The following is a 24,436-nucleotide window of genomic DNA, read 5'->3' as shown; positions in this document are numbered from 1 at the left end:
CCTGTTGAGTTATTTCACTCGACCATCATCGAATGTTTACCAGTCACCAATGCAAGTATTGAAAGAGAAACCAGGAATGACCCGACACTGTCCCGGGTCTACGAAGTGACAGTGAAGGGATGGCCAGCACATGGTGATCCACTGTTACCGGCATTCTCAGCAAGACGAGAACAGCTGTCCGTCTGTCAAGGAACATTGATGTATGGAACAAGGGTGATTATTCCTCCTAAGTTAAGAGAGAGAGTTCTAAAGGAACTGCATGAAGGTCATCTGGGGGGAGTCAAGATGAAAAGCCTTGCTAGGGCTTATGTGTGGTGGCCGGGTATCGACCAACAGATAGAGGAGCTGACGAAAAGCTGCTCAGGGTGCCAAAAAAGTGCAAAATGCACCTCCGATTGCACCGCTGCATCCATGGGAATGGCCTTCAACCCCATGGCAACGTGTACATATTGACTTTGCTGGTCCATTCATGGACTCCATGTTTTTAATTGCGGTGGACGCACATTCTAAATGGCCAGAAGTGATTAAGATGACTACCACTACCTCGGAAAAGACGATCGCGGTGTTAAGAACGATATTTGCGAGAAATGGATTGCCAGAACAAATATGTTCAGACAACGGACCGCAGTTCGTGTCAGAAGAATTCCAGAGATTCATGAAGAAGAATGGAGTGAAACATTATACCCCTGCCCCATATCATCCGGCTACAAACGGGTTGGCCGAGAGATTTGTACAAACGTTTAAAAAAGCAATAAAGGCCATGAGCGAAGATCAAATTCCACTACAACACAAGGTGGACAAATTCCTACTGGCATATCGAAACGCCACTCATGCAGTGACAAACCAAAGTCCTGCCATGATGTTCTATAACAGGAGGTTGCGGTCCAGGTTGGACTTGTTAAAACCAAATGTGCGGAGGGAAGTTGAAAACAAACAGTTCCAGCATATAAATAACAAGACCACTCGGAGTTTCGAAATAGGACAACCAGTGTTAGCCCGGGACTATAAAAACGAGAAATGGCAATCTGGAACAATTCAGGCCAGACAAGGACCCCTGATGTACACGGTAGATATTGGTGAAAATGTAATACGGCGTCATGCTGACCAACTGGTAGAATCGAGAACAAGGGTCGAACCCATGGTTACGGCAGAGACAACCGTGGAAGAAGTTAGTGAACCTGAAGCATCTACCTCAGAAGTGAATGTACCTGATGATGATGTCCAATCCATAAGAGACCAACTAGATGAGTCACCCCAGCAACGAGAATCAGAGACCCCTGAAAGGCGTTATCCAACTCGAATCAGGAGGCCTCCTCAGAGACTGAATCTTTGAACTGTTTTGCATGAAGTTGTATATATGTTATTATATTATGTTAAATGGGGATATAACTGTTAAGCTAAAAAGGGAGGATTGTGGTGTATGTAACCTGTTCCACCTTAAGAGAACTACTTTAAGAGATGTACTACTTTCTCTTGGCTGCTGTATACTGTAATACCAGTGGTGACCACACCGGTATATAAGTGTTGTGTAAGGATTTGCTGGGCAGTTCAGCCCTGACCTCCGAATAGTAAAGACCTGTTAAAAGTTATTCTTGTTGTCTGTGTCCAGTGATTGATCCTAACATTAACTGGGACATACAGACTCAACAATCCCCTCTCATTCTTCTGAATTCAAGAGAATACCGGCCTAATTTACTCAATCGCTTCTCATACGACAGTCCCACCATCCCAGGAATCAATCTCGTGACCCTTCGTTGCACTCCCTCTATGGTAAGTATATCCTTCCTTAGGTAAGGAGACCAAAATTGTACACAGTACTCCAGGTGTGGTCTCACCAAGGCCCTATATAATTGGAGTAAGACTTCTTTACTCCTGTACTCAAATCCTCTTGTAATGAAAGCCAGCATACCATTTGCCTTCCTAATGGCTTGCTGCACCTACACATTCACTTTCAGTGACTCATGTACAAGGACACCCAGGTCCCTTTGAGCATCTGCATTCCCCAATCTTTCACCATTTAAGACATACTCTGCCATTCTGTTTTTTCTACCAAAGTGGATAACTTCACATTTATCCACATTATATTCCATCTGCCATGTTCTCGTCCACTCACTGAGCCTGGCGAGATCCCCTTGAAGCCTCTTCACATCCTCTTCACAACTGACACTGCCACCTAGCTTTGTATCATCAGCAAATTTGGAAATGTTACATTTAGCTCCCTCATCCAAATCATTGATCTAGATTGTGAATAGCTGGGGCCCAAGCACCGATCCTTGCGGTACCCCACTAGTCACAGCCTGCCATCCTGAAAAAGACTCGTGTATCCCTACTCTTTGTTTTCTGTCTGTTAACCAATTCTCAATCCATGCTTGTTTAGTCCAAAGGATGATTAAGATGTTTTTTTCATGTGTTACTAGAGTACAATAACTTTAGATTTCATTTTCTTTTGATGGGCAGTTTAATTTAGAGTTCTCGGTTGATCCGCTGCTTTTAAAGGCTAGCTATGTGGCAGATGGTCTGTTTAGATAATGCAGAACAGATGTCCATCTTAATACAACTTTGAAAAATTAATCCAAATGGTTGTTTGCAACAAAAAAAAGCTCAGACTATCATTCAATGCCTCAAAACATATTGTAAATATTAAACTGCAAATCAGAAAACACTAGAGGGTTAACTCACTTTGAACATGTGAAAATTGAGGTTGATGGAAACGCTTGAGTCTGGAGAATGAGCAATGTGAACATGCCACTGTTTCCACCAGAAGTGGCAAAGCTCTGCCTGTCACTCAAGTCTTACTGTTTCAAATTATATTAGCTTCTTGATTTGTTTAAGCAAACTGCACCTGACTCGTATGATCTTTGTGCACAGAATTTTACATAGATTAGGTATTTTAATTGTGGCAAACAGGAATATTGTTAGATTCAGGCAGATGTGTATGTTATATTTCATGTGTGTATTTGTACTAGCTTGAAGATGATTAAAAGGCTGTAATGCCATCTGGGATGTTCTACCAACATAAACTCTCATTGCAATGAAATACTAACATGAGTTGGGTAGAAAAAGATTGTGGGGATTAATTACAGTGAAACTGATAGGCTGAGGGCTAATTTTGTTTTCCTTTTTTCAGTGTCTACAGCCTTGCAAAGAGTTGTGGGATACCGATAAAAACCAGTGCCAGCGACAGTGTGAGGTAGGAGAATGTTTAATGGTTACTTGGATTGAATTCTGTTTGCTCAGAGTTAATTGCATCTTTATGATGCGTTCATTATAAATCCCATCACAGTGGTTCGTGAAACTCTGGAAAATGTTTCTGACCTTCACAAGGATGACCAACCCCTTGTGTTTACTTGGTTAAGTTACGAAGAGAAGAGTTTAAAACTCCCTAACACCCACCTTTGTTTTATTTTTAATCTATACTTTTTGATCTTCCATGGGCGTTCCAAGAAGAAAATCAAGACTAAGTGCAGGGTTAGAGAGTTGCGGCAAAATTGGACCACGGTGTGGGTGGGGGGGGGGGGGGAGGGGGGAGGAAGCAGATGGAAGGGGTGAGATGGACAGAGGAAGAAGGGAGAGGGAAGAGAACAGAGGGGGAGGGGGAGGAGGGTGGGGATAGAAGGAGGAGGATGAAGAAAGGAGGATGAGGATTGGAGGATGCACAGGGGAAGAGGAGAGCAACGAGGGAGAGGGACCAGCAAAACACTTCACTGGAGGGTGGGTGCTGATGGCCAAAATGGTGCACCAAAGGAGGGGTTGACTGTCAGTGGGGGAGGGGGGAGGGAGGGCGCGTGCGGGGAGGCTGTTAGCTGCCAAGCGCCGAGGGGCCAGAAATGCAGAAGTGAAGTCAACCAGAACATGGAGCTGCACAAAAACATTCAGTTGGGGTGATTAACCCTCATTACTGAATGACACATGTGGATTTTCTGCGTTAGAGTTTTGTTTTCAAAGATGAGTTCCACCAAAAGTAATGCCTCAGTTTGGCAGGGAGCCAAAAACCTGCTTCAGGGGTGGGCGGGGGTGGGGGAACTCAGATGGTTGAATGGGCTCTGCGGGGGAGGCACGCCTCACACAATCGAAAGCTAGCATGCTACACACCTTATAGGCTGAGAGATTCAAAGTTGGCAAGAAATTGAGAGAATTTAGGGGACCACAATCCAAGCTAACATTTGAAGCATCTCCTCCTCCTCTTTCCCCCCCCCCCTCCCCCCCCCTCCCCCCCCCCCCCCCCCCCCCAAATGCCAGCCTGGCTTTCAGAAACAGAAGTAGAAAATCTGTGCTCTAGTTACACCCAGTGGTCAGGGTGTGGGGATATGGATATTTGTTTAGTCAGGATAGCGCTATAGTTTTACTTCTAGTAAGTATTGTTATGCAAGTTCTTATCAATGCAATTACCTATCGCAGTGCCACCTACAGGCATAACCAGTATTGCTTGGAATGTCATGATCCACCTTCCACCGGGAAAAAATTCTTCACCTAAAGTTGTGAGCAAGACAGAATGAGATTGTCAAATCTCCCTGTGGTTACATCCAGCACTGGAATGCTTATTCCCTTTTGGTTGAACCCCTTTCTTTAGACACACAACCCTTCTGCTTTCAGAGTTCAAAAGAGGCAGATTTATTCTAATCATCTTGCAGAGATCATGGGGAAGAGGATGAGAAAACTTTACAATAAACAAGTTGGAGGAGTTGTTTGTAGCTTAAACATCAATACTTCACATATCAATTCCTGAATATCTCAGGAACTAATATGGTCATAGCCTTTGTGGGGGCATGGGAAGCAAATTTAGGGCTGCAGTACTTCACTGATTAGAGAGTGTGCTTCTAGAAGTGCTAGCTTATGGATAACACTAAAGTCTGCATTGATACTGTTCTGCAAAGGTATGAGGGTGATGGGATGGCTCTGTAACGAAGTATATTGGTGTATGGCATCACAGACGAGGAGACCAAATTTCAAATCCTGGCCTCAGTCATGTTCTCACTGAGACTCACCTATATAGTGAGTGTCTAGTCTCACCTGGGCTGATGAACAAAGTGAACAGTAGATGGCTTTGGTAACAGTAAAGAATCAAGAATGAGCTAGGATGGAGAAGAGTCTTGCTGAAGGATGCACTCCAGTCTCCTCTCCTCCCAGACTGGCCAAGGAGTAACGCATCTCTGGCCGCAGGCCTGCACACTCAGCTAGAGTTTGAGATCTATGGCAGTGAATGGGATAAAATTGCAGCGAGCTAAGTGTTTCTTTATAATGAAAAACTGTCCTATTTCAAGCTGTGCTGGCCGTCATTACGTATTGCACACTCCATGTAATGTATGTTTCCAACTTTATAATGAATAATTTCCAGGTATTTGTACAGACCAAACTGCTCTGATTTCATTTAATTTGAGAACTAAACAGGTGTTTCATGCTTTTTTTTTTTAGCAGCTGCATGTTTAACTGTTTAAAATATTTTTTTTTGATGAAGATTCCCTCAACACCAAATGAACTTTGCTTTAGCATGGAAATTAAAAAGCCTGTAAGTGAATTAAAACTCTTCTGCAGCATGACTGTTGTGGAGACTTGCTCAGAAGGCATTGTGTAACACAGCAATAGCCCAAATCCTGTCTGCTTTACACATTGTTTAACTGCTCCATATTGGCAAATTTGAAGTCAGTGAATGAATTATTGAAATACAGTTTTGGACGTACCAAACGGAAAGACTGGAATAAACTACTTGGGTCACTGCATGAATAATCAGATCTTTTCGGTTCTGTTTTGTGTCCAAGTTACAGTGAGAAAGAAACTACAGGTTAACTAAAAACGGATTCCATGTAACTGCTATATATCTAGGGAATTATTTAATTCCTTTAAATTTTACTTCCTCAGCCTCTCCCCTCCCAGTATTATACCACATTGTACACCATTCCTCAACAGATCAAGCAACATGATCCATTGTCTCTGCCAACAGGGCTCTTTTGACCCAGCAGCTAGAAGGCATGTGAGCACAATCTGAGGGTAACTTCAAATTATTTCACTTTTTTATCCTCTTTGCATTTCTCCCCTACGAGGAAATGTATGACTTCTAATGGCTACAACTCACTGAGGAATATGTCAGAGACTCCTTATCTAACTACAGTACAGCATTATGTGTGTGGTATGTTGAAGTACTAACTCATCGCATCATCACTGATGTACTTGTATTTTTGACAAAGAACAAGTTTGCTGAAGACTGAACAAAACTAATCCCACTGCCCCGCTCTCTCCTAAAACAATTACATTTATAAAAGAGATCATACTCTGCCTCAGATCTCTCCTAAATGTTTAATTAAGGAACCAGTGGATGTAGTATATTTGGATTTCCAAAAGGCATTCGATAAGGTGCCACATAAAAGGTTATTACACAAGATTAGGGCTCATGGGGTTGGGGGTAATATAGTAGCATGGATAGAGGATTGGTTAACGGACAGAAAACAGAGAGTAGGGATAAATGGATCTTTTTCAGGTTGGCAGGCTGTAACTAGTGGGGTGCTTCAAGGATCAGTGTTGGGGCCTCCACTGTTTACAATCTATATTAATGACCTAGATGAAGGGACCAAGTATAACGTATCCAAGTTTGCTGACGATACAAAGCTAGGTGGGACAGTAAGCTGTGAGGAGAACACAGAGTCTGCAAAGGGATATAGATAGACTAAGTGAGTGGGCAGTAAGATGGCAGATGGAGTATAATGTATGGAAATGTGAGGTTATTCACTTTGGTAGGAAGAATAGAAAAACAGCATATTTTTTAAATGGTGAGAAACTTTCAAATGTTGATGTTCAGCGAGATTTGGGTGTCCTCATGCAAGAAACACAGAAAGCTAGCATGCAACAGAAAATGCTGGAAAAACTCAGCAGGTCAGGCAACATCCGTGGACAGAAATTTGAGTTGACGTTTCGGGTCGAACCCTTCTTCAAAACTGGAAAGAAAAGTGTAATTTTTCCACTCCTTTCCCCCCCCCCCCCTTTCCTTTTGTTTCTCTCTCACACCTGGCAGCTATCTCTTGCCCTGCCAGTACACTTTACACCTAATCTCAGCCTATTACCATCTCGTCTAGCTTCTACAGGTAGACTACCTTTTATCCGAACTTCCGAAAACCGAAACCCTCTAAAAACCGAAGGTTTTTTCGTTCAGCGTAAGTCGTGCGCACGACATGACCAGAGTAGCGCACGACTTGCGCTGAGCAGAGGGTCAGCGTAAGTCGTGCGCACGACCCCGACCCTCGCCGACCCACCCCCGACAAATTTCCCAGTCTTATAAAATACCTTCCGAAATCCGAAATTTTCCGAAAACCGAAACACGGCTGGTCCCGAGGTTTTCGGATAAAGGATAGTCTACCTGTAATACCTTTTATTGTCTCTTTTTTACTTCTTTTGTTTCTTTTGTCCGATCGCAGCCCTGCCTCCAATCTATCTTTTCTTTCCAGTTTTGAAGAAGGGTTCGACCCGAAACATCAACTCAAATTTCTGTCCACGGATGTTGCCTGCCCACCTGAGTTTTTCCAGCATTTTCTGTTGTTATTTCGGATTTCCAACATCCGCAGTATTTTGCTATCAAGCTAGCATGCAGGTACAGCAAGCAATAAGGAAGGCAAATGGCATGTTGGCCTTTATTGCAAAGGGGTTAGAGTATAAGAGTAAGGAAGTCTTGCTACAATTGCACAGGGCCTTGGTGAGACCACACCTGGAGTACTGTGCACCGTTTTGGTCTCCTTATCTCAGGAAAGAAAGAAAGACTTGCATTTATATAGCGCCTTTCACGACCACCGGACGTCTCAAAGCGATTTACAGTCAATGAAGTACTTTTGAAGTGGAGTCACTGTTGTAATGTGGGAAACGCAGCAGCCAATTTGCGCACAGCAAGCTCCCACAAACAGCAATGTGATATTGACCAGATAATCTGTTTTTGTTACGTTGGTTGAGGGATAAATGTTGGCCAGAACACTGGGGATAACTCCCCTGCTCCTCTTCGAAATAGTGCCTTGGGATCTTTTACGTCCACCTTAGAGAGCAGACGGGGCTTCGGTTTAACATCTCATCCGAAAGACGGCACCTCCGACTGTGCAGCACTCCCTCAGCATTACACTGAAGTGTCAGAGGAAGGATATACTTGCCTTGGAGGTGGTGCAACGAAGGTTCACTAGATTGATTCCTGGGATGAGAGGGCTGTCCTATGATGAGAGATTGTGTAGAATGGGCCTATACTCTCTGGAGTTTAGAAGAATGAGAGGTGATCTCATTGAAACATACAAGATTCTGAAGGGGATTGACAGGGTAGATGCTGAGAGGTTGTTTCCCCTGGCTGGAGTGTCTCGAACTAGGGGGTATAGTCTCAGGATAAGGGGTAGGCCATTTAAGACCGAGATGAGGTGGAATTTCTTCACTCAGGGTTGTGAATCTTTGGAATTCTCTGCCCCAAAGGGCTGTGAATGCTGAGTCTTTGAGTATATTCAAGGCTGAGATAGATAGATTTTTGGACTCATGGGGAATCAAGGGATATGGAGATCAGGCGGGAAAGTGGAGTTGAGGTCGATGATCAGCCATGACCTTATTCAATGGCAGAGCAGGCTCGAGGGGCCGGATGGCCTACTCCTATTCTTATTTCTTATGTTCTTATTTTCTATATGGCCTGGCTTGCTTCTCTTTTTTTGGTCACAATCCTATTGAAATTCAATAGGGGGGAAAAAAATTAACTGTGATGTGAAAAATTGCATTGTGCCTAAATCCTATGTGGTGTTCCAAAGTGGGCATAAGGTCACAGCTGTTTTCAGATTCTTAGTGAGCACATGTCAAGAACTCCCCTCTGATGTTAGAATATTAAAAATTGCAAAGAATATGACAAATGTGACCTTACCAATGATCTGTAGTAGGTTGCGAATAACTTGTTTTAACTTGGCAATTGAATAGCTGTCAGATACATCGGGTACATTACTAGCCTGTTGACAACAACTTCAAGTTGACTGTGTACATTTAGTGAATGGTTACTAATAGCAACCAGTTCCTCTTCCTTTTCTGCTTTGCTAATGGACTCCCTTTAATTGTGCACATACAGAGAATTAACTACCATTCCAGCATGTTGCTGGTATTCAGGGCTCTTGGCAACCCAGAAACTGGATTGTCACTGTCTGTGAACAAAGTTTTCTCATACATTCTGACAGTTTGTATTCCTGGGATACTTTGCATTCAACTCAAGTAAAATATTTACAATGAGAACTACACGTACCCTTAAGTCAAGGCAGGGTCAGAAGCTTTCAAGGAAGATTGGTCAACTCCAATGCTATGTGACCTGCTGATCTGCAGCAACTATTTAACTATGTGGGAGAGGTGAAGGTCACGTTGGAAACCTCCAGTTACATTTTGGTTAGGCTGTTGACTTGCTAGACAACACGTTCTTTGGATTACCTTTGTGCTTAGGTTTTCAGACTGGGGTCCAAGGACTTCTGGGGGCGTGCAAGGTGATACCAGTGTCCACAAGGTCATAAAAATAAAAAGTTGAGATTTGTCTACCAGAATAATTCGGCATAATGGCCTGGATTTTGCTGTCGGTGGCGTTCCTACAGAGTACGCCACCGGCATCCAAATAGAATGCGCACTTACCTGATGGGGACCCTCTTTTGAGAACTTGCTGTTCGACCCTGTGTATTAGAGGGCAGCGTAATGGCCCAGGGATCCCAGGGGCACAGCGTGTGCGGAAGCGTAACTGGGATCATGTGGGCCGGTGCTCCAATCAGGAAACAGAAGCAACATGCATTTGGAGAATTGATCTTTGAAGCTTTATATTTGGAGATTTGATCTTTGAAGCTTTCTCAAAGGAAATGAAAACAGGAAAAGAATAAATAAATCCAAGGAAACGAGGAGGCATTTTCTAGGGGGTAAAAATTGGGTGGTGCTACCTTCGCAAAAAGTTAGCGCCCCCGCGGCCGATTTTCCCAGGTAGCGCCCCGAGAGGGTGGAGGGGCGCAACTGGAAGCACCCCGCATCCCTCTTGGGGCGCTGCGAGCCAATATTGTGGCGCTGCTTCTTAAAGGGGAGGGGCCTGGCGCAGCACGTCCCGGCGCCCAGCTGGGCCACCAGGGATCGGGAGTGCCGGCAAACGAGCCCGGCACACAAGAGGAGTGCCCGGCTCATGGAGAACAGCCGGCACCCCGTGGGGGGGCTTCATGGGGGCCGGGGACAGCAACGGGGGCAGGTGCTGGCAGGCGGCCAGCAACAAAAATGGCCGCCCGCCACCTCTTCTTTAACTAGCGTCGCCCTGGCCGCAGGTAGGCCCCCCTGACCCCGGCGGACATGGCGTCCAGCGGTAAATTGGGGGGTGCCACCCAATATTACAGCCGGGGCATTGCACATGGCGATGACCTCCCGCTGAATTTCGCGGGAGGCGCTAGATGATTTGCGCCCCATTAGGGAGGCCGATTTTAGTCCACTAGTAGTTTAATGACATTCAGGAGAATTGGTGAAATTCAGTTTGGTTAACATCTGCTACATTCCCATTTCACTTAAAGAAACACAAATTTAACAACATCCACTATAAGTTATCAGATGATTCAGTGTGTATGCTTGTCAATTTGTGCTATATTCCAAACGCCCAGCGCGAGTGCAAAAGACAAGGCTGAAGCGTTTGCAACCATCTTCAGCCAGAAGTGCCAAGTGGATAATCCATATCGGCCTCCTCCTGAGGTCCCCACCATCACAGAAGCCAGTCTTCAGCCATTTTGATTCACTCCACGTGATCTCAAAAAACGGCTGTGCTCACTGGATACAGCAAAGGCTATGGGCCCCAGCAACATCCCAGCTATCGTGCTGAAGACTTGTGCTCCAGAACTAGCCGCACCTCTAGCCAATCTGTTCCAGTACAGCTACAACACTGGCATCTGTCCAACAACATGGGAAACTGCCCAGGTATGTCCTGTCCACAAAAAGCAGGACAAATCCAATCCGGCCAATTTCCGCCCCATCAGTCTACTCTCAATCATCAGCAAAGTGATGGAAGGTGTCATCGACAGTGTTATCAACCGGCACTTACTCACCAATAACCTGCTCACTGATGCCCAGTTTGGGTTCTGCCGAGACCACTCGGCTCTCAACCTCATTACAGCCTTGGTCCAAACATGGACAAAAGAGCTGAATTCAGAGGTGAGCTGAGAGTGACTGCCCTTGACATCAAGGCAACATTTGACTGAGTGAGGCATCAAGGAGCCCTAGTAAAACTGAAGTCAGTGGGAATCGGGGGGGAAAACTCTCCACTGGCTGGAATCATACCTAGCACAAAGGAAGATGGTGGTGGTGGTTGAAGGTCAATCATCACAGCCACAGGACATCGCTGCAGGAGTTCCTCAGGGCAGTGTCCTAGGCCCAACCATCTTCAGCTGCTTCATCAATGACCTTCCCTCCAACATAAGGTCAGAAATGGGGATGTTTGCTGATGACTGCACAGTGTTCAGCGCTATTCACAACTCAGATAATGAAGCAGTCCATGCCCGCTTGCAACAAGACCTGGACGACGTTCAGGCTTGGGCTGATAAGTGGCAGGTAACATTCGCACCACAGAAGTGCCAGGCAATGACTATCTCCAACAAGCATGAGTCTAACCACCGCCCCTTGACATTCAACGGCATTACCATCGCCGAATCCCCCACCATCAACATCCTGGTAGTCAGCATTGACCAGAATCTTAACTGGATCGGCCACATAAATACTGTGGCAACAACAGCAGGTCAGAGGCTAGGTATTCTGCGGCGAGTGTCTCACCTCCTGACTCCCCAAAGCCTTTCCACCATCTACAAGGCACAAGTAAGGAGTGTGATGGAATACTCTCCACTTGCCTGGATCCGTGCAGCTCCAACAACACTCAAGAAGCTTGACACAATCCAGGACAAAGCAGCCCGCTTGATTGGCACCCCATCCACCACCTTAAACATTCACTCCCTCCACCACCGGCGTACCGAGGCTGCAGTGTGTACCATCTACAAGATGCACTGCAGCAACTCGCCAAGGCTTCTTCGGCAACACCTCCCAAACCCACGACCTCTTCCACCTAGAAGGACAAGGGCAGCAGGCACATGGAGGGGAACTTGGAGGTGGTGGTGTTCCCAAGTCGCACACCAGCCTGACTTGGAAATATATCGCCGATCCTTCATCGTCGCTGGGTCAAAATCCTGGAACTCCCTCCCTAACAGCACTGTGGGAGTACTTTCACCACACGGACTGCAGCGGTTCAAGAAGGCAGCTCACCACCATCTTCTCGAGGGCAATTCGGGATGGGTAATAAATGCTGGCCTTGCCAGCGATGCCCACATCCCATAAACGAATTTTTAAAAATAATAATTTCCTCTGGATGCCGTCCCAAATGAGACACTCAGGCCTAGAAATTCGGTGGGCTGCGCCACCAGTTAGCGCCTAAAGAGGGCACTCAGTGGCTTTAGCGCCACTGGCCACGCCTCCCACGATATTTAGCGGGGCGCTAATGGCAGCGTTAGCCTGTAGCGCTGCGCCGCCACCGATGACATCAGTGTGCGCAGCGCCCCGCTACCGCCCCGATAGCAATATTTGGTCGCGCCCGCCTCTAACGCCGGTCGCAAATCGCGCCCGGTTCACGGGGCCTACCTGTGGCGGTAGTGGCGCAAATTTAGGTGGAGGTGCGGGGCGGCCATTTTTTTCGGTGGCCGCCTGCCAGCACATCCGTCCCCGGCCTCCTGATTCTCTTCCCCCCCCCCCCCCCCCCCCCGGGCAGTGCCGGCTGTGTCCTGAGCGCCCGGCACTTCTCCTCGGTGCTGGGCTCTTTTGCCGGCACTCGCGATCGGTCATCGCGCTGGTGCAGGCCCCTCCCCCTTAAGGGGATGAAGGCCTGCAGTACCGCAGCGCGCCGTGCCGCAGCGTGTGGCGCTGCGGCACGTTGTGCTGCGATATTCAGTTTCAGCGCCCCAAGAGGGACGCGGAGCGCCTCGGGTCCCTCTTGGGCGCTCAAACTGAATTTCCGGCGGGCACAACGGCTCCAATCGCAGCGGTAATTCCGGCGCCCAGGCGAATGGGGCGCCACCGAATTTCTAGGCCTCGGGTTCTACAACCGGCAGATAAGACGTTCGAGGAGATTGTTACTGTCCTGAAAAATCATCTAAACCCCACGCCGCTGATGCTAGCGGAACGATTTAAATTTTACAGCAGAAGGCAGCTGAAGGATGAAAGCAATGCTGAATATTTAATGGAATTGCGTAAGCTGGCGAGGTACTGTCAGTTTGGAACGGGACTGACAGACGCGCTAAGGGATAAATTTGTGTGTGGATTATTAAAAGATACACAAAAGCGACTGCTCGAGGAGAATGAGCTGACGCTTGAGAAAGCGGTCACTATGGCAGTAGCACACGAAGCCGCAGCGAGCGGCACGGCAGTAATGCAGCTACGGTCACCAGAACTCAGTACAAATAAATTGGGTTTGAGTACTGTAAAATGTTATCGTTGTGGAAAGACAACACACGATCAGAACCAGTGTTGGTTTAAAAACCAAGAATGCAGAACGTGTGGCAGGCTTGGCCACATAGCTAAAGTATGCCGGTCAGGAAAGAAGACCAGCAACAAAAAGTCACCGCAAGGAAAATACATAAAGGTGCACAAGGTGACAAAGACCAGTTCGAACGAACAGAAGTCAGATTCAGACGCTAGCAGTAATGAACTGGGTAGCTTAAGAGTACACAACGTTGGTAAGGATGCAGATCTCCAGACAATTTGGGTCACTCTTCAGATAGCAGGAGTCCAAGTAAAGATGGAATTGGACACTGGATCGGCATTGACGGTCATGAATAAGAAAGATTACAAAAGGTTATTCCAACATATTCCCCTACGGGATACGGAGATTATATTGAAAACATACACGGGGCAAAGAGTGTACCCCATCGGAAAGATAGAGGTAAAAGTGGTCCACAAGGGCGAAGAAAGCCAAGTAATGGACTTATATGTGCTACCTGAAGGAGGTCCACCACTACTGGGACGGGAGTGGATTAGGAAAATGAATATGGACTGGCACTCCTTAAAAGCACTAACGGTAGATTCCGGGGAAACAAGATGTCAAACCTAAACGATTGTCCAAAATATTGGATGATGCTAAAGAGGTGTTCCAGCAAGGACTGGGAACACTGAAAGGAATTACGGCAAACATCAAGGTTGATGAACATGCACAACCAAAATTTTTCAAAGCCAGACCAGTACCCTATGCAATACGACCTACTGTAGAAGTGGAACTGGAAGCGCTAGAACGTTCAGGTGTACTGTCTAAGGTAGATTGGAGTGAGTGGGCTACGCCCATTGTTCCCGTTATGAAACTTCCTTCGAGCAACAAGCCAGGAGAACCAGGGAAGGTTCGCATCTGTGGAGATTTCAAGATCACCGTTAATCCGGTGCTTCACATGGTGCAGTATCCGCTTCCGCGGATTGAGGATATTTTTGCTTCGTTGTCTGGCGGGAAACACTTCACCAAGATAGACCTGGCGCAGGCGTACTTGCAGATGGAGGTTGAAGAAGAGTCACGCCAGTACCTCACGATCAACACGCATAGAGGTTTGTACCGGTATAATAGGCTGGTTTTTGGAGTGGCATCGGCTCCGGCAATTTGGCAGAGGGCCATGGCGCAGGTATTACAGGGAATTCCAGGCACACAATGTTACCTGGATGATATTCTGATTACAGGTGATGGTGATGAAGAACACCTCGCAAACTTGGAACTGGTGCTCAACAGACTGAAAGAGTATGGACTTCGAGTTAATCGGCAGAAATGTGAGTTCTTTCAGAAGCGGATCTCGTACTGTGGTCATGTCATTGACCGGGAGGGGCTTCATAAGTCTCCTGACAAGATAGAGGCAGTTGTAAAGGCTCCCGCTCCGGATAATGTGTCTCAGTTGAGGTCGTTTCTGGGATTGATTAACTATTACCATAAGTTTCTACCGAATCTATCCACGGTACTGCACCCGCTGAGCGCTCTTTTACAGAAGGGGGTACCATGGGAATGGAGCGAAAACTGTAAGAAGGCATTTCGCAAAAGCAAAGAATTGATCACCTCAGAGGAAGTGTTGGCTCACTTCAACCCGACACTGCCTATTCGGTTGGCTTGTGATGCTCCTCCATATGGTATTGGGGCAGTACTCTCACACAAGTTGCCAAATGGCATGGAAAGGCCAGTCGCGTTTGCATCCAGATCATTGACCTCCGCTGAGCGCAACTATGCGCAGATCGATAGGGAGGCTCTCCGCCTTGTATGGGGAGTGAAGAAGTTTAATCATTACCTGCAGGGCCAAAAATTCACACTTCTGACAGACCATCAGCCGTTGGTATCCATTTTTAACCCTAAGAAGGGTGTTTCGGTGATGACAGCACAGCGACTCCAGAGATGGTCCCTTTTCCTAGGGGCACATCAATATCAAATAGAATTCAAAGGTACAAAGCAGCATGGCAATGCTGATGGGCTGTCGCGCCTGCCACTACCTGAAGCAGAAGAGATGACGAAAGTTGACCCTGTTGAGTTATTTCATTCGACCATCATCGAGTGTTTACCATCATCGAGTGTTTACCAGTCACCAATGCAAGTATTGAAAGAGAAACCAGGAACGACCCAACACTGTCCCGAGTTTACGAGGTGACAGAAGGGATGGCCAACACATGGTGATCCTCTGTTACCGGCATTCTCGGCAAGGCGAGACCAGCTGTCCGTCTGCCATGGTACTTTGATGTACGGGACAAGAGTGATTATTCCTCCCAAGTTACGGGAAAGAGTTCTAAAGGAACTGCATGAAGGTCATCTGGGGGTAGTTAAGATGAAAAGTCTTGCTAGGGCTTATGTATGGTGGCCGGGCATTGACCAACAGATAGAGGAGTTGACAAAAAGCTGCGCTGGGTGCCAAAAAGTGCAAAATGCACCTCCGATCGCACCACTACACCCATAGGAATGGCCTTCAGCCCCATGGCAACGCGTACATATTGACTTTGCTGGTCCATTCATGGACTCCATGTTCCTAATTGCGGTGGACGCACATTCCAAATGGCCAGAAGTGATCAAGATGAATACCACTACTTCAGAAAAGACAATTGCGGTGTTAAGAACAATATTCGCAAGGAACAGATTGCCAGAACAGATATGTTCGGACAACGGACCACAGTTCGTGTCGGAAGAATTCCAAAAATTCTTAAAGAAGAATGGGGTGAAACATTATACCTCTGCCCCATATCATCCGGCGACAAACGGGTTGGCCGAGAGATTTGTCCAAACATTCAAAAAGGCAATAAAGGCCATGAACGATGATCAGATTCCGTTACAACACAAGGTGGACAATTTCCTAATGGCATATCGAAACGCCGCTCATGCAGTGACTAACCAAAGTCCTGCCATGATGTTTTATAACAGGAGGTTGCGGTCCAGGTTGGACTTGTTAAAACCAAATGTGCGGAGGGAAGTGGAAAACAAACAGTTCCGGCATATTAATAACAAGTCCACTCGAAGTTTCGACGTAGGACAACCAGTGTTGGCAAGGGGCTATGGAAACGAAAAATGGCAGTCCGGAACAATTCGGGCCAGACAAGGACCTCTGATGTACACAGTAGATATTGGTAACAATGTGATAAGGCGTCATGCGGATCAACTGGTAGAATCAAGAGCAAGGGTCGAACCCATGGTTGCGACAGAGACAACTGTGGAAGACGTTAATGAACCTGAAGCATCTACCTCGGCAGGGACTGTACCTGATGATGACGTCCAATACATAGGAAACCAACAAGAAGAGTCACCTCAGCAACAAGAATCAGAGACCACTGAAAGGCGTTATCCAAACCGAATCAGAAGGCCTCCTGAGAGACTGAACCTTTGAACTGTTTATACCTGAAGTTATATATGTTATTATGTTATGTTAAATGGGGATATGACTGTTAAGCTAAAAAGGGAGGATTGTGGTGTACGTAACCTGTTCCACCTTAAGAGAACTTAAGCCTGTTCCACCTTAAGAGATGTACTACTTTCTCTGGCTGCTGTATATGTAATACCGGTGGTGACCACCGGTATATAAGTACTGTGTAGTGATATTGTATTTAGTATAGTCCTGACCTCCAACTAGTAAAGACCTGTTGAACTTTATTCTTGTAGTCTGTGTCAGTAATTAATCTTAATACAACTGGAACACACAGACTTAACAGCCACTGTTGAGGGGATTGTGGGAGAAGGGAATACCATTTGTCCTGATCAACCAGTCACAACCTTCGTGCTGAGCTTCGTCTGCCAAGGAACATAAAATCCAAAAACAATGAGACGTTCATTAATGTATGTATCTTTGGTATTTTATTTTAGTTCTCTTTTGAGGTGAACTTTTTTAAGTCTGTATTTTGCATTCGCCTCTTTAAACTGCCAAACTCAACTGCTCGGCATGCAATTCAACTCAACTTCTAATTAAATGAAATACTTAAATTTTACCGTTCCCTTTGTTTGATTTTTCTTAGGTTTTTTTTTTATTTCTCTGCTATATTGGAAACAAATATGAGGAAGTTTACAAAAGTAAACTAAGTCATCACACGATGAGGAAGATCAATTGGTCCCTCTTTGTACATCCACCCAGAGAGATCCTAAAGTCCCTTCCCTTCCCTTCCTCTTTTAATCATACAATTGTTTCTTAAAACATTCCAAGGTTTTCACCTCTACCACTTTCTGGAAGTCTATTCCATATGTCTATCACTCTGTGTAAAGAAAAAAATCCTAACATCAGTCCTCAATTTATCTTTTTAGTTTGACTTGTCCTACTCTCACCACTGTTTAACTTGAACTAATATTCTTGGTTTATCTTTTCCATTTCCTTAACTATCTTATATACCTCTATTAGATCACTTCTCAATTGCCTCTTTTTTCAGGTTGAAAAGCCCACATTTTTCCAGTCTTTCCTCATAACCAAGATCTTTGATTCTATCTGCTCTGCACTGCTTCCAGCGCCTGAATCTCCGTGACTAAAACTGGATGCACTACTCAAGTTGTGATCTAACTAGAGCATGATACAGTTTGATCATAATGTCCTCTGACTTGTATTCTACTGTTTTGGCGATCTAGTTCAAAATTCTATTGGTTTTGTGGATTGCAGCTCCAAACTGGTTGGACATATTGAGCGTCAAGTCCACTAAGATTCCTGAGTATCTTCTGGCTTCATCCTTAGCCATTTATACATGGAAGTTACAACATGGAAACAAGCCATTCGGTCCAACCAGTGTTTACCCTCTGCACGAGCAAATAGTTCTAATCACATTTACCCACCCTGCTATCATGTCCCTTCAACCCCTTTTCCTTCATCCATCTATCTAATCTAATCTTGAATGTTGACATAGTTTTTGCCTCAATCACTAACCCTGGAACTGAATTCCACAGCCTCACAACTCTTTGTGTAAAGTTTCTCCTGCCCTCTGTTCTAAATCTCTTCATTTAATCTTGTATCTATTACTCTTCATTCTAGACCCCGCAACAACTGGGAACAGTTTGCTTCAATCTATCCTGTCCCATCCTTTTATAATTTTAAACACTTCTATCATATTGCTCCATAATCGGCATTGTTTGAATGAGAAAAGACCCAATTTTTCAGCTTTTCCAACTCACGTTGACGCTGTTCAAAGCCGTAATCTACCTGATCGATTTCCTTAAATGCTGAACTCCCGCTGGCCCTCTAACACAGCACACTCTGTAGCTAGTGACTTTGGGCAGACATGTAATGATTCAGAGCATCTGCTGCCTTACTTAGAACATGCCCCTTTATATTTACACAAATTGGTGAAATGACAATCCTCTTGATAAACAGCAGTCACATCCAGTGAGGAGCCTCTCAGTTTGTTGATGCTGAACCCACCTTCCACTTCCTTCCCATCAGGGTACGCCAAGAGGGTAGCCACTCCAACCAATCCGAAGAGAGATCTATAGCCAAGGCAACTAAACTTACCAATTGCCACTGCCCAGAGCTAGTACATGATGACTGTTACAAATGAAGTTAGTTTGATTGGTAAAACTGTGGCAGATGGAGTTCAATGTGGGGAAGTGTGAGGTCATCCACTTTGGACCCAAGAAAGATAAACCAAAGTGTTTTCTAAATGGTGAGAAGCTAGGAATTGTGGAGGAGCAGAGAGATTTAAGGGTCCAAGTACAGAAATCACTAAAAGCTAGTCGACAGGTACAAAAAATAATTTTAAAAGGTTAATGGAATATTGGCCTTTTTCTTAAGGGGGCTGGAATATAAAGGAGTGGAAGTTATGTTACAGTTATATAAAGCTCTGGTTAGACCCCATTTAAAGTACAGTGTACTGCGTTCAGTGCTGGGCATGGCACCACACCTCAGGGAGTGCAGCGCAAATTCACAGAATCACAGAAACCCCACAGTGCAGATAGAGGCCATTTCGGCCCATCGAGCCTGCACCGACACACATCCCACCCGATTCCCGTAACCCCACGTATTTAATCCCCCTAACACTAAGGGTCAATTTATCATAGCCAATCAACCTAACCCGCACATCTTTAGACTGTGGGAGGAAACCGGAGCACCTGGAGGAAACCCACGCAAACACGGGGAGAATGTGCAAACTCCACACAGACAGTCACCCGAGGCCGGATTCGAACCCGGGTCCCTGGCGCTGTGAGACAACAGTGCTAACCACTATGCCACTGTGCTGCCAGAATGATACCTGGGCTAAAAAGGTTAAATTGTGAGGACAGGTTGCATAGACTAGGCTTATATTCCTTTGAGATTACAAGATTAAGGGGTGATCTAATTGAGGTGTTTAAGACGATTAAAGGCGTTGATAGGGTAGGTAGATAGAGATAAACTATTTCCTCTGGTGGAGAATCCAGAACAAAGGTCATAACTTTAAAATTAGAGCTAGGCTGTTCAGGGGTGATGTCAGGGAGCACTTCTTCACACAGGGGGTAGTAGGATCTGGAACTCTTTCCCCCCCCCCCCCCCCCCCAAAAGCTGTTGAAGTTTGGTCAATTGAAAATTTCAAAATTGAGATCGATAGATTTTTGTTAGGCAAGGGTATTAAGAGTTACGGAACCAAGGCGGGTAGATGGAGCTACGGTACAGATCAGCCATGGTCTAACTGAATGGCGGAACGGGCTGAATGGCCTACTTTTGCTCCTGTGTTATTATGATTGGTTTTAAATTAAAAGGTTAAAGTTAGGATTGTATTTTAATTAAATATTTATATTTCTGAGGTGGCTGGTGCCTCTCCCAGTGCTGCCTGGATCCCAGTACCATGACAACAGCAAACCCCTCATTCTGTCCCCCATAGCTGTCTTCAGTACTCTTGTTTGCCCCCTTTGATTTTAGCTTTTCATGGATGCCCTTTCTTTCTTGTGTTTCTCCTGTTTGCCTCCTTTTATAGTTTAACTTTACTCAGGTGCTCTTTTGCGTCTTTACTTCACTTTTATTCCCTTTGAACTCAAGTGACTCCATTTAACTAATTATCAAAGGTGTGCGCACCTTTTAATTTGGCTTTCCTCCACAGTTCTTAAAATTGGCTGTAAGGTTGTTTTTGCCTGTGCTACACTTTTTAAATCTCAGAGAGTGATCTCTTTGCAGTTCTGCTTACTCAGTTGTACCAAAACTCTGCTTTGTTTTAGCAGTAGTTCACAAGACTCCTCCTGCACTGGAGCCTAGTTATATTTTTAACCGCTCCAGATGGAGTCAGTAACCTTTAATATACTTCTGCCAGGATCAAGTTGTTTGGCGTACATGCGCCCCTGATGTTTATCGATGCTTTTGGAAAATTTGTGAAGGCTTCCAGAGCAGACGCACCATTTGATCAGAATGAAAGTTTCTCTTTTGAAATACTATGACCCGTAATTTCTGATAGGAGGCATCTGCACGCAGGAAGCCTCCTATCGGGGAAAACATCTATGCCCTTACCTGAGGGCTCCCGAGGTCCGGACTCTTCCGCTCCTGGGCCTCACCTGGTGCGCGCGCGCAGAGGCCCAGGAGCGCAGGCAGTTCACAAGCGTCCCTGGGATCACGTGGGCCAGGTGAGCCAATGGGAGAAGGAAATCCCCCTTCATACTTTTGACAGGTAGACCTGTCAAAAGTATGAATGGGGATCACTGAAAAAAGACACTACAACATTAAATAATTTTTTTTTAATCACGTTTTTAAAATGAGTTAAAATTACATTAAATCAAATATTTTAAACAAATTGCATTTTTTGAAAAAAGTAATTAAAGTTTTTTACGGGGCTAAAAATAAACTTTTTTAAAAGTATTTTTACATTATAAATGAGTGGGCAAAAAATTATTTTTTTACCTTTTTTTTAAACTCTTATGCTGGTAAAATCCAGCCTTACGCCTGCTTTTTTACCAGGCGTAAGATTTTTAAGGGATTTCAGCGGGCGGAGGTTGTGCAGAAAGCGGAACTCTCTGCCCGCGGAGGCCCTACTCCAGGGCAGGCGTCCGATCTGTCAAGAGGATTCTTGACAGATCGGAAATGCTGGTTTTCAGCGCATGCGCTTCACATACCTGAAACCGGCACTTGCGAGGCCCCTACGGATGCATACACACCCGTAGGCATCGGAAATTACAGGCCCATATTTGTCAGCAATTTAAAATGGCGTGAAAAGATTTCTGATGGTGGCAGTTGTGTATCATTCCAAACGTTTTGTGGAAAGTAGGGGTATCTCAATGTTGGGGATCTTTCAGCAGAACTTCCTGTGATCATCCACACTGAAAGAAAGCCCCGGCCATCGTTTGTCACACCTGGATCAAGAGGAGATGAACTGTGGCAATGCAACCAGTGTCTCACCCAGGTTACTTGCTCAGCACAACATTTATTGTGTGGTAATCATACAGACTGAATCACAGTAAAAGAAACATGCTAGATATATTTTGTAATAATGTTGAATTGACTTTAAAAAGTTTCTGGTTGTATTTCTAGTTATAGTCCCTACACTGGTACCTAGGAATTATAATGGTAAGATGTAAAGTGTTATGTTTTTCACTTTTCCTCTTCCTTTACCTACCCCTCCAAAGGAAAAAGAGTTTTTATACAAAATATAACAGATCAGTTCTATATGGAGAATTTCCTCCAGCCTTGTGTCCCAGCCCACATCTTCCGTTCCTCACTCTCGATTATTGCTCGTTGCTAGCTCCTTCCATTGCCCCATCTAAGACTAATCTTTCATCTACTACACACCTGCTTTCTGGAATTTGCTTTCAAAACAACTTAAGCTTTCGGCTGCCCTTTCAGCGATTGTCCCACAAATCCATTTTGCACAGGTCAAAGCAAGCTTGTCCCTCCTACTGACTGACACAGCATGTCGGAGTGTCTGAAGTGTCTCGTGAATTCTGTATTCTGTCCCTATAGCTTTTCTGTATTTGTTGAATATTGTTTCTCTTTCCAGCACTAGTACAAAATTGCAACATTAACACTGTTTTCCTTTGGTAGCTAGCATTGTTTTTTGAGAAATTTGGACAAGAGGTCATGTGAAGAGTGTCAGTATTTGCAGGGATTACCCACACCGAAAAGTTTGAAAACCACTGCCCTTGTGTACCTACAAAGTCTATCCTGATGGATTGTGGTTATATTTCAACTTCATGCACCAGGAAGTGAAGAAAAATGTGTTAACAGTCTACCTATCATAAGTGACTTTAGAAATCTCATGGCTATGGTGGCAAGAAATATATAAAGGGACTCCAACAGCAGTAACAAAAAACCTTGGTAGAGGAGAGAATGAACTGTGCATAGCTATGACCTGTCCAGTTTCTTTGTGATATGTTTCTGTAATTTATTCTGTGTCTGTCATCAAGATGGGTTTTTTAAGCTGTCTGAGGCAGACTTAAACTCTGGTGTCAAATTTTGTCATAACCAACTCCCCAAGTACACGGGAGTGATTCTTTTAGCGTCTGTTTATTTAGCAGTTAGAAAAAGAATGTTTTTAATTCAGTGAATTGTATCTTTTTGTATTCTAGAAGCACCATGAATGTTTGACTAGCTGTGAGTTTCTGAAATCCATTCAGATAGTGAAGCAAGGTGACTGTCCAGCACCACAGAGAGCCTCGGGCTTTGCAGCAGCCTGTGTCCAGAGCTGCAACACAGACACAGAGTGCCCAAGCTCTAGAAAGTGTTGTTCCAATGGCTGTGGCCAGACCTGCCAAGCACCAGCAAATATGTTCAAGGGTAAGGAACATATAGGCATAAGGCAAAGTCTTATTGCATAGTTGATTTTTGTTTTATATATTTATGGGGCTATATAATTCAGCGTATGTATGATGTATACTGTAGTGTAATAGTTTAAGTCAAAATATATTTTGTGTCATTGCTTTACATTCAAGAGCATGTAGATCAAGAATGTGCTGGGTATACATTTTGGTCCTTGTTCACCTACAATTTGGTTTTGCAGAGATGCAAATAAGTTTGGGCTAAACCAATACCCAAATATTTTCAATACACTCAACAGCCTTCCATAGAAACAAATTGGGGCAATTTAGCCTGTTTAAAAACCTACAATTAGCCAGCAGGTTAAAAGAAAAATTCTTTATACAGGGGGTGAAAGGAATATTCGAGGATATGGGGAGTGAACAGGAGAGTGTAATTAAATCAGTGGCTCATTGAGAAATAAACTGGCACAGAATTGATGGACCCCCATGGCCTGTTTCTGTAACAGAGGTTTTTGTCCTCTCCTGGGGCAGGCAATTAACTTTTTCTCCTGTCTTTTTATTTTTGATGATCTGTTTGTGACAATTCCGGGAAAGTGGGGCTATTGACGGGACCCTCCCCACCACCAGCAGAGCACAGGGAAGATAACTTAAAATACACAAAGTTGGAATTCTAAAATTTCTGTAACACCTTAGGTTAAAGAAAGAAACCAATCCTAGGTATATAGGTTAATCCTCTACTGATGGTTATTTAGCTTCATTTCACTGGTCTCAATAACTCCTCCAAGCCTGTTCCCCCAGTGTCCTTAGCACTCCCTATTCGAACAATATATATAGGCCCCGAATTTCCGATCGGAGGCTTCCTGCGTGCGGATGCCTCCGATCGGAAAAAATCTACACACTTACCTGCTGGCTCCGAAGGTCCCGAGACTTGCGATCCTGGGCCTCTGCTCTATGAAATGCGCAGAGGCCCAGCTATCCCAGGGGTGCATGCGGTTCGCAAGTGTCCCTGGGATCACGTGGGCCATGGGGAACCAATCAAAGAAGGAAATACCCCTTCACACTGTTGACAGGTCTCTACGCACAGATCTGTCAAAAGTATGAATGGGGATCACTTTTTAAAAAAAAAGTTAAACATTAAATAATTTTTTTAAATCACATTTAAAATTATTAAATTACATTAAATTAAAGATTTTAAACAAAAATGTAATTTTTTTTTTAAAAATTTAAGTTTTTTACGGGGCTAAAAATAAACTTTTTTAAGAAGTATTTTAAAATTATAAATGTAAATTTTTTAAA

At 44.8% G+C, this 24,436-nt stretch overlaps 1 protein-coding gene across 1 annotated transcript in view; it reads left to right on the top strand.

The window, feature by feature from the left end:
* The window catches only part of anos1b (anosmin 1b), a 215,907-nt gene that overhangs the window by 126,851 nt on the left and 64,620 nt on the right, over window positions 1–24,436 (top strand). The window contains exons 3-4 of the mRNA XM_085990034.1: window positions 3,128–3,190; window positions 22,952–23,159. Of these exons, the coding sequence (XP_085846160.1) occupies window positions 3,128–3,190; window positions 22,952–23,159 (271 nt within the window). The remainder of the gene's footprint in view (window positions 1–3,127; window positions 3,191–22,951; window positions 23,160–24,436) is intronic.

Source organism: Somniosus microcephalus, chromosome 6, assembly GCF_052327205.1.
Source record: "Somniosus microcephalus isolate GS21.2 chromosome 6, FLI_Smic_1.0, whole genome shotgun sequence".
NCBI lineage: Eukaryota > Metazoa > Chordata > Chondrichthyes > Squaliformes > Somniosidae > Somniosus > Somniosus microcephalus.
This window is presented reverse-complemented; position numbering and strand designations above follow the sequence as displayed.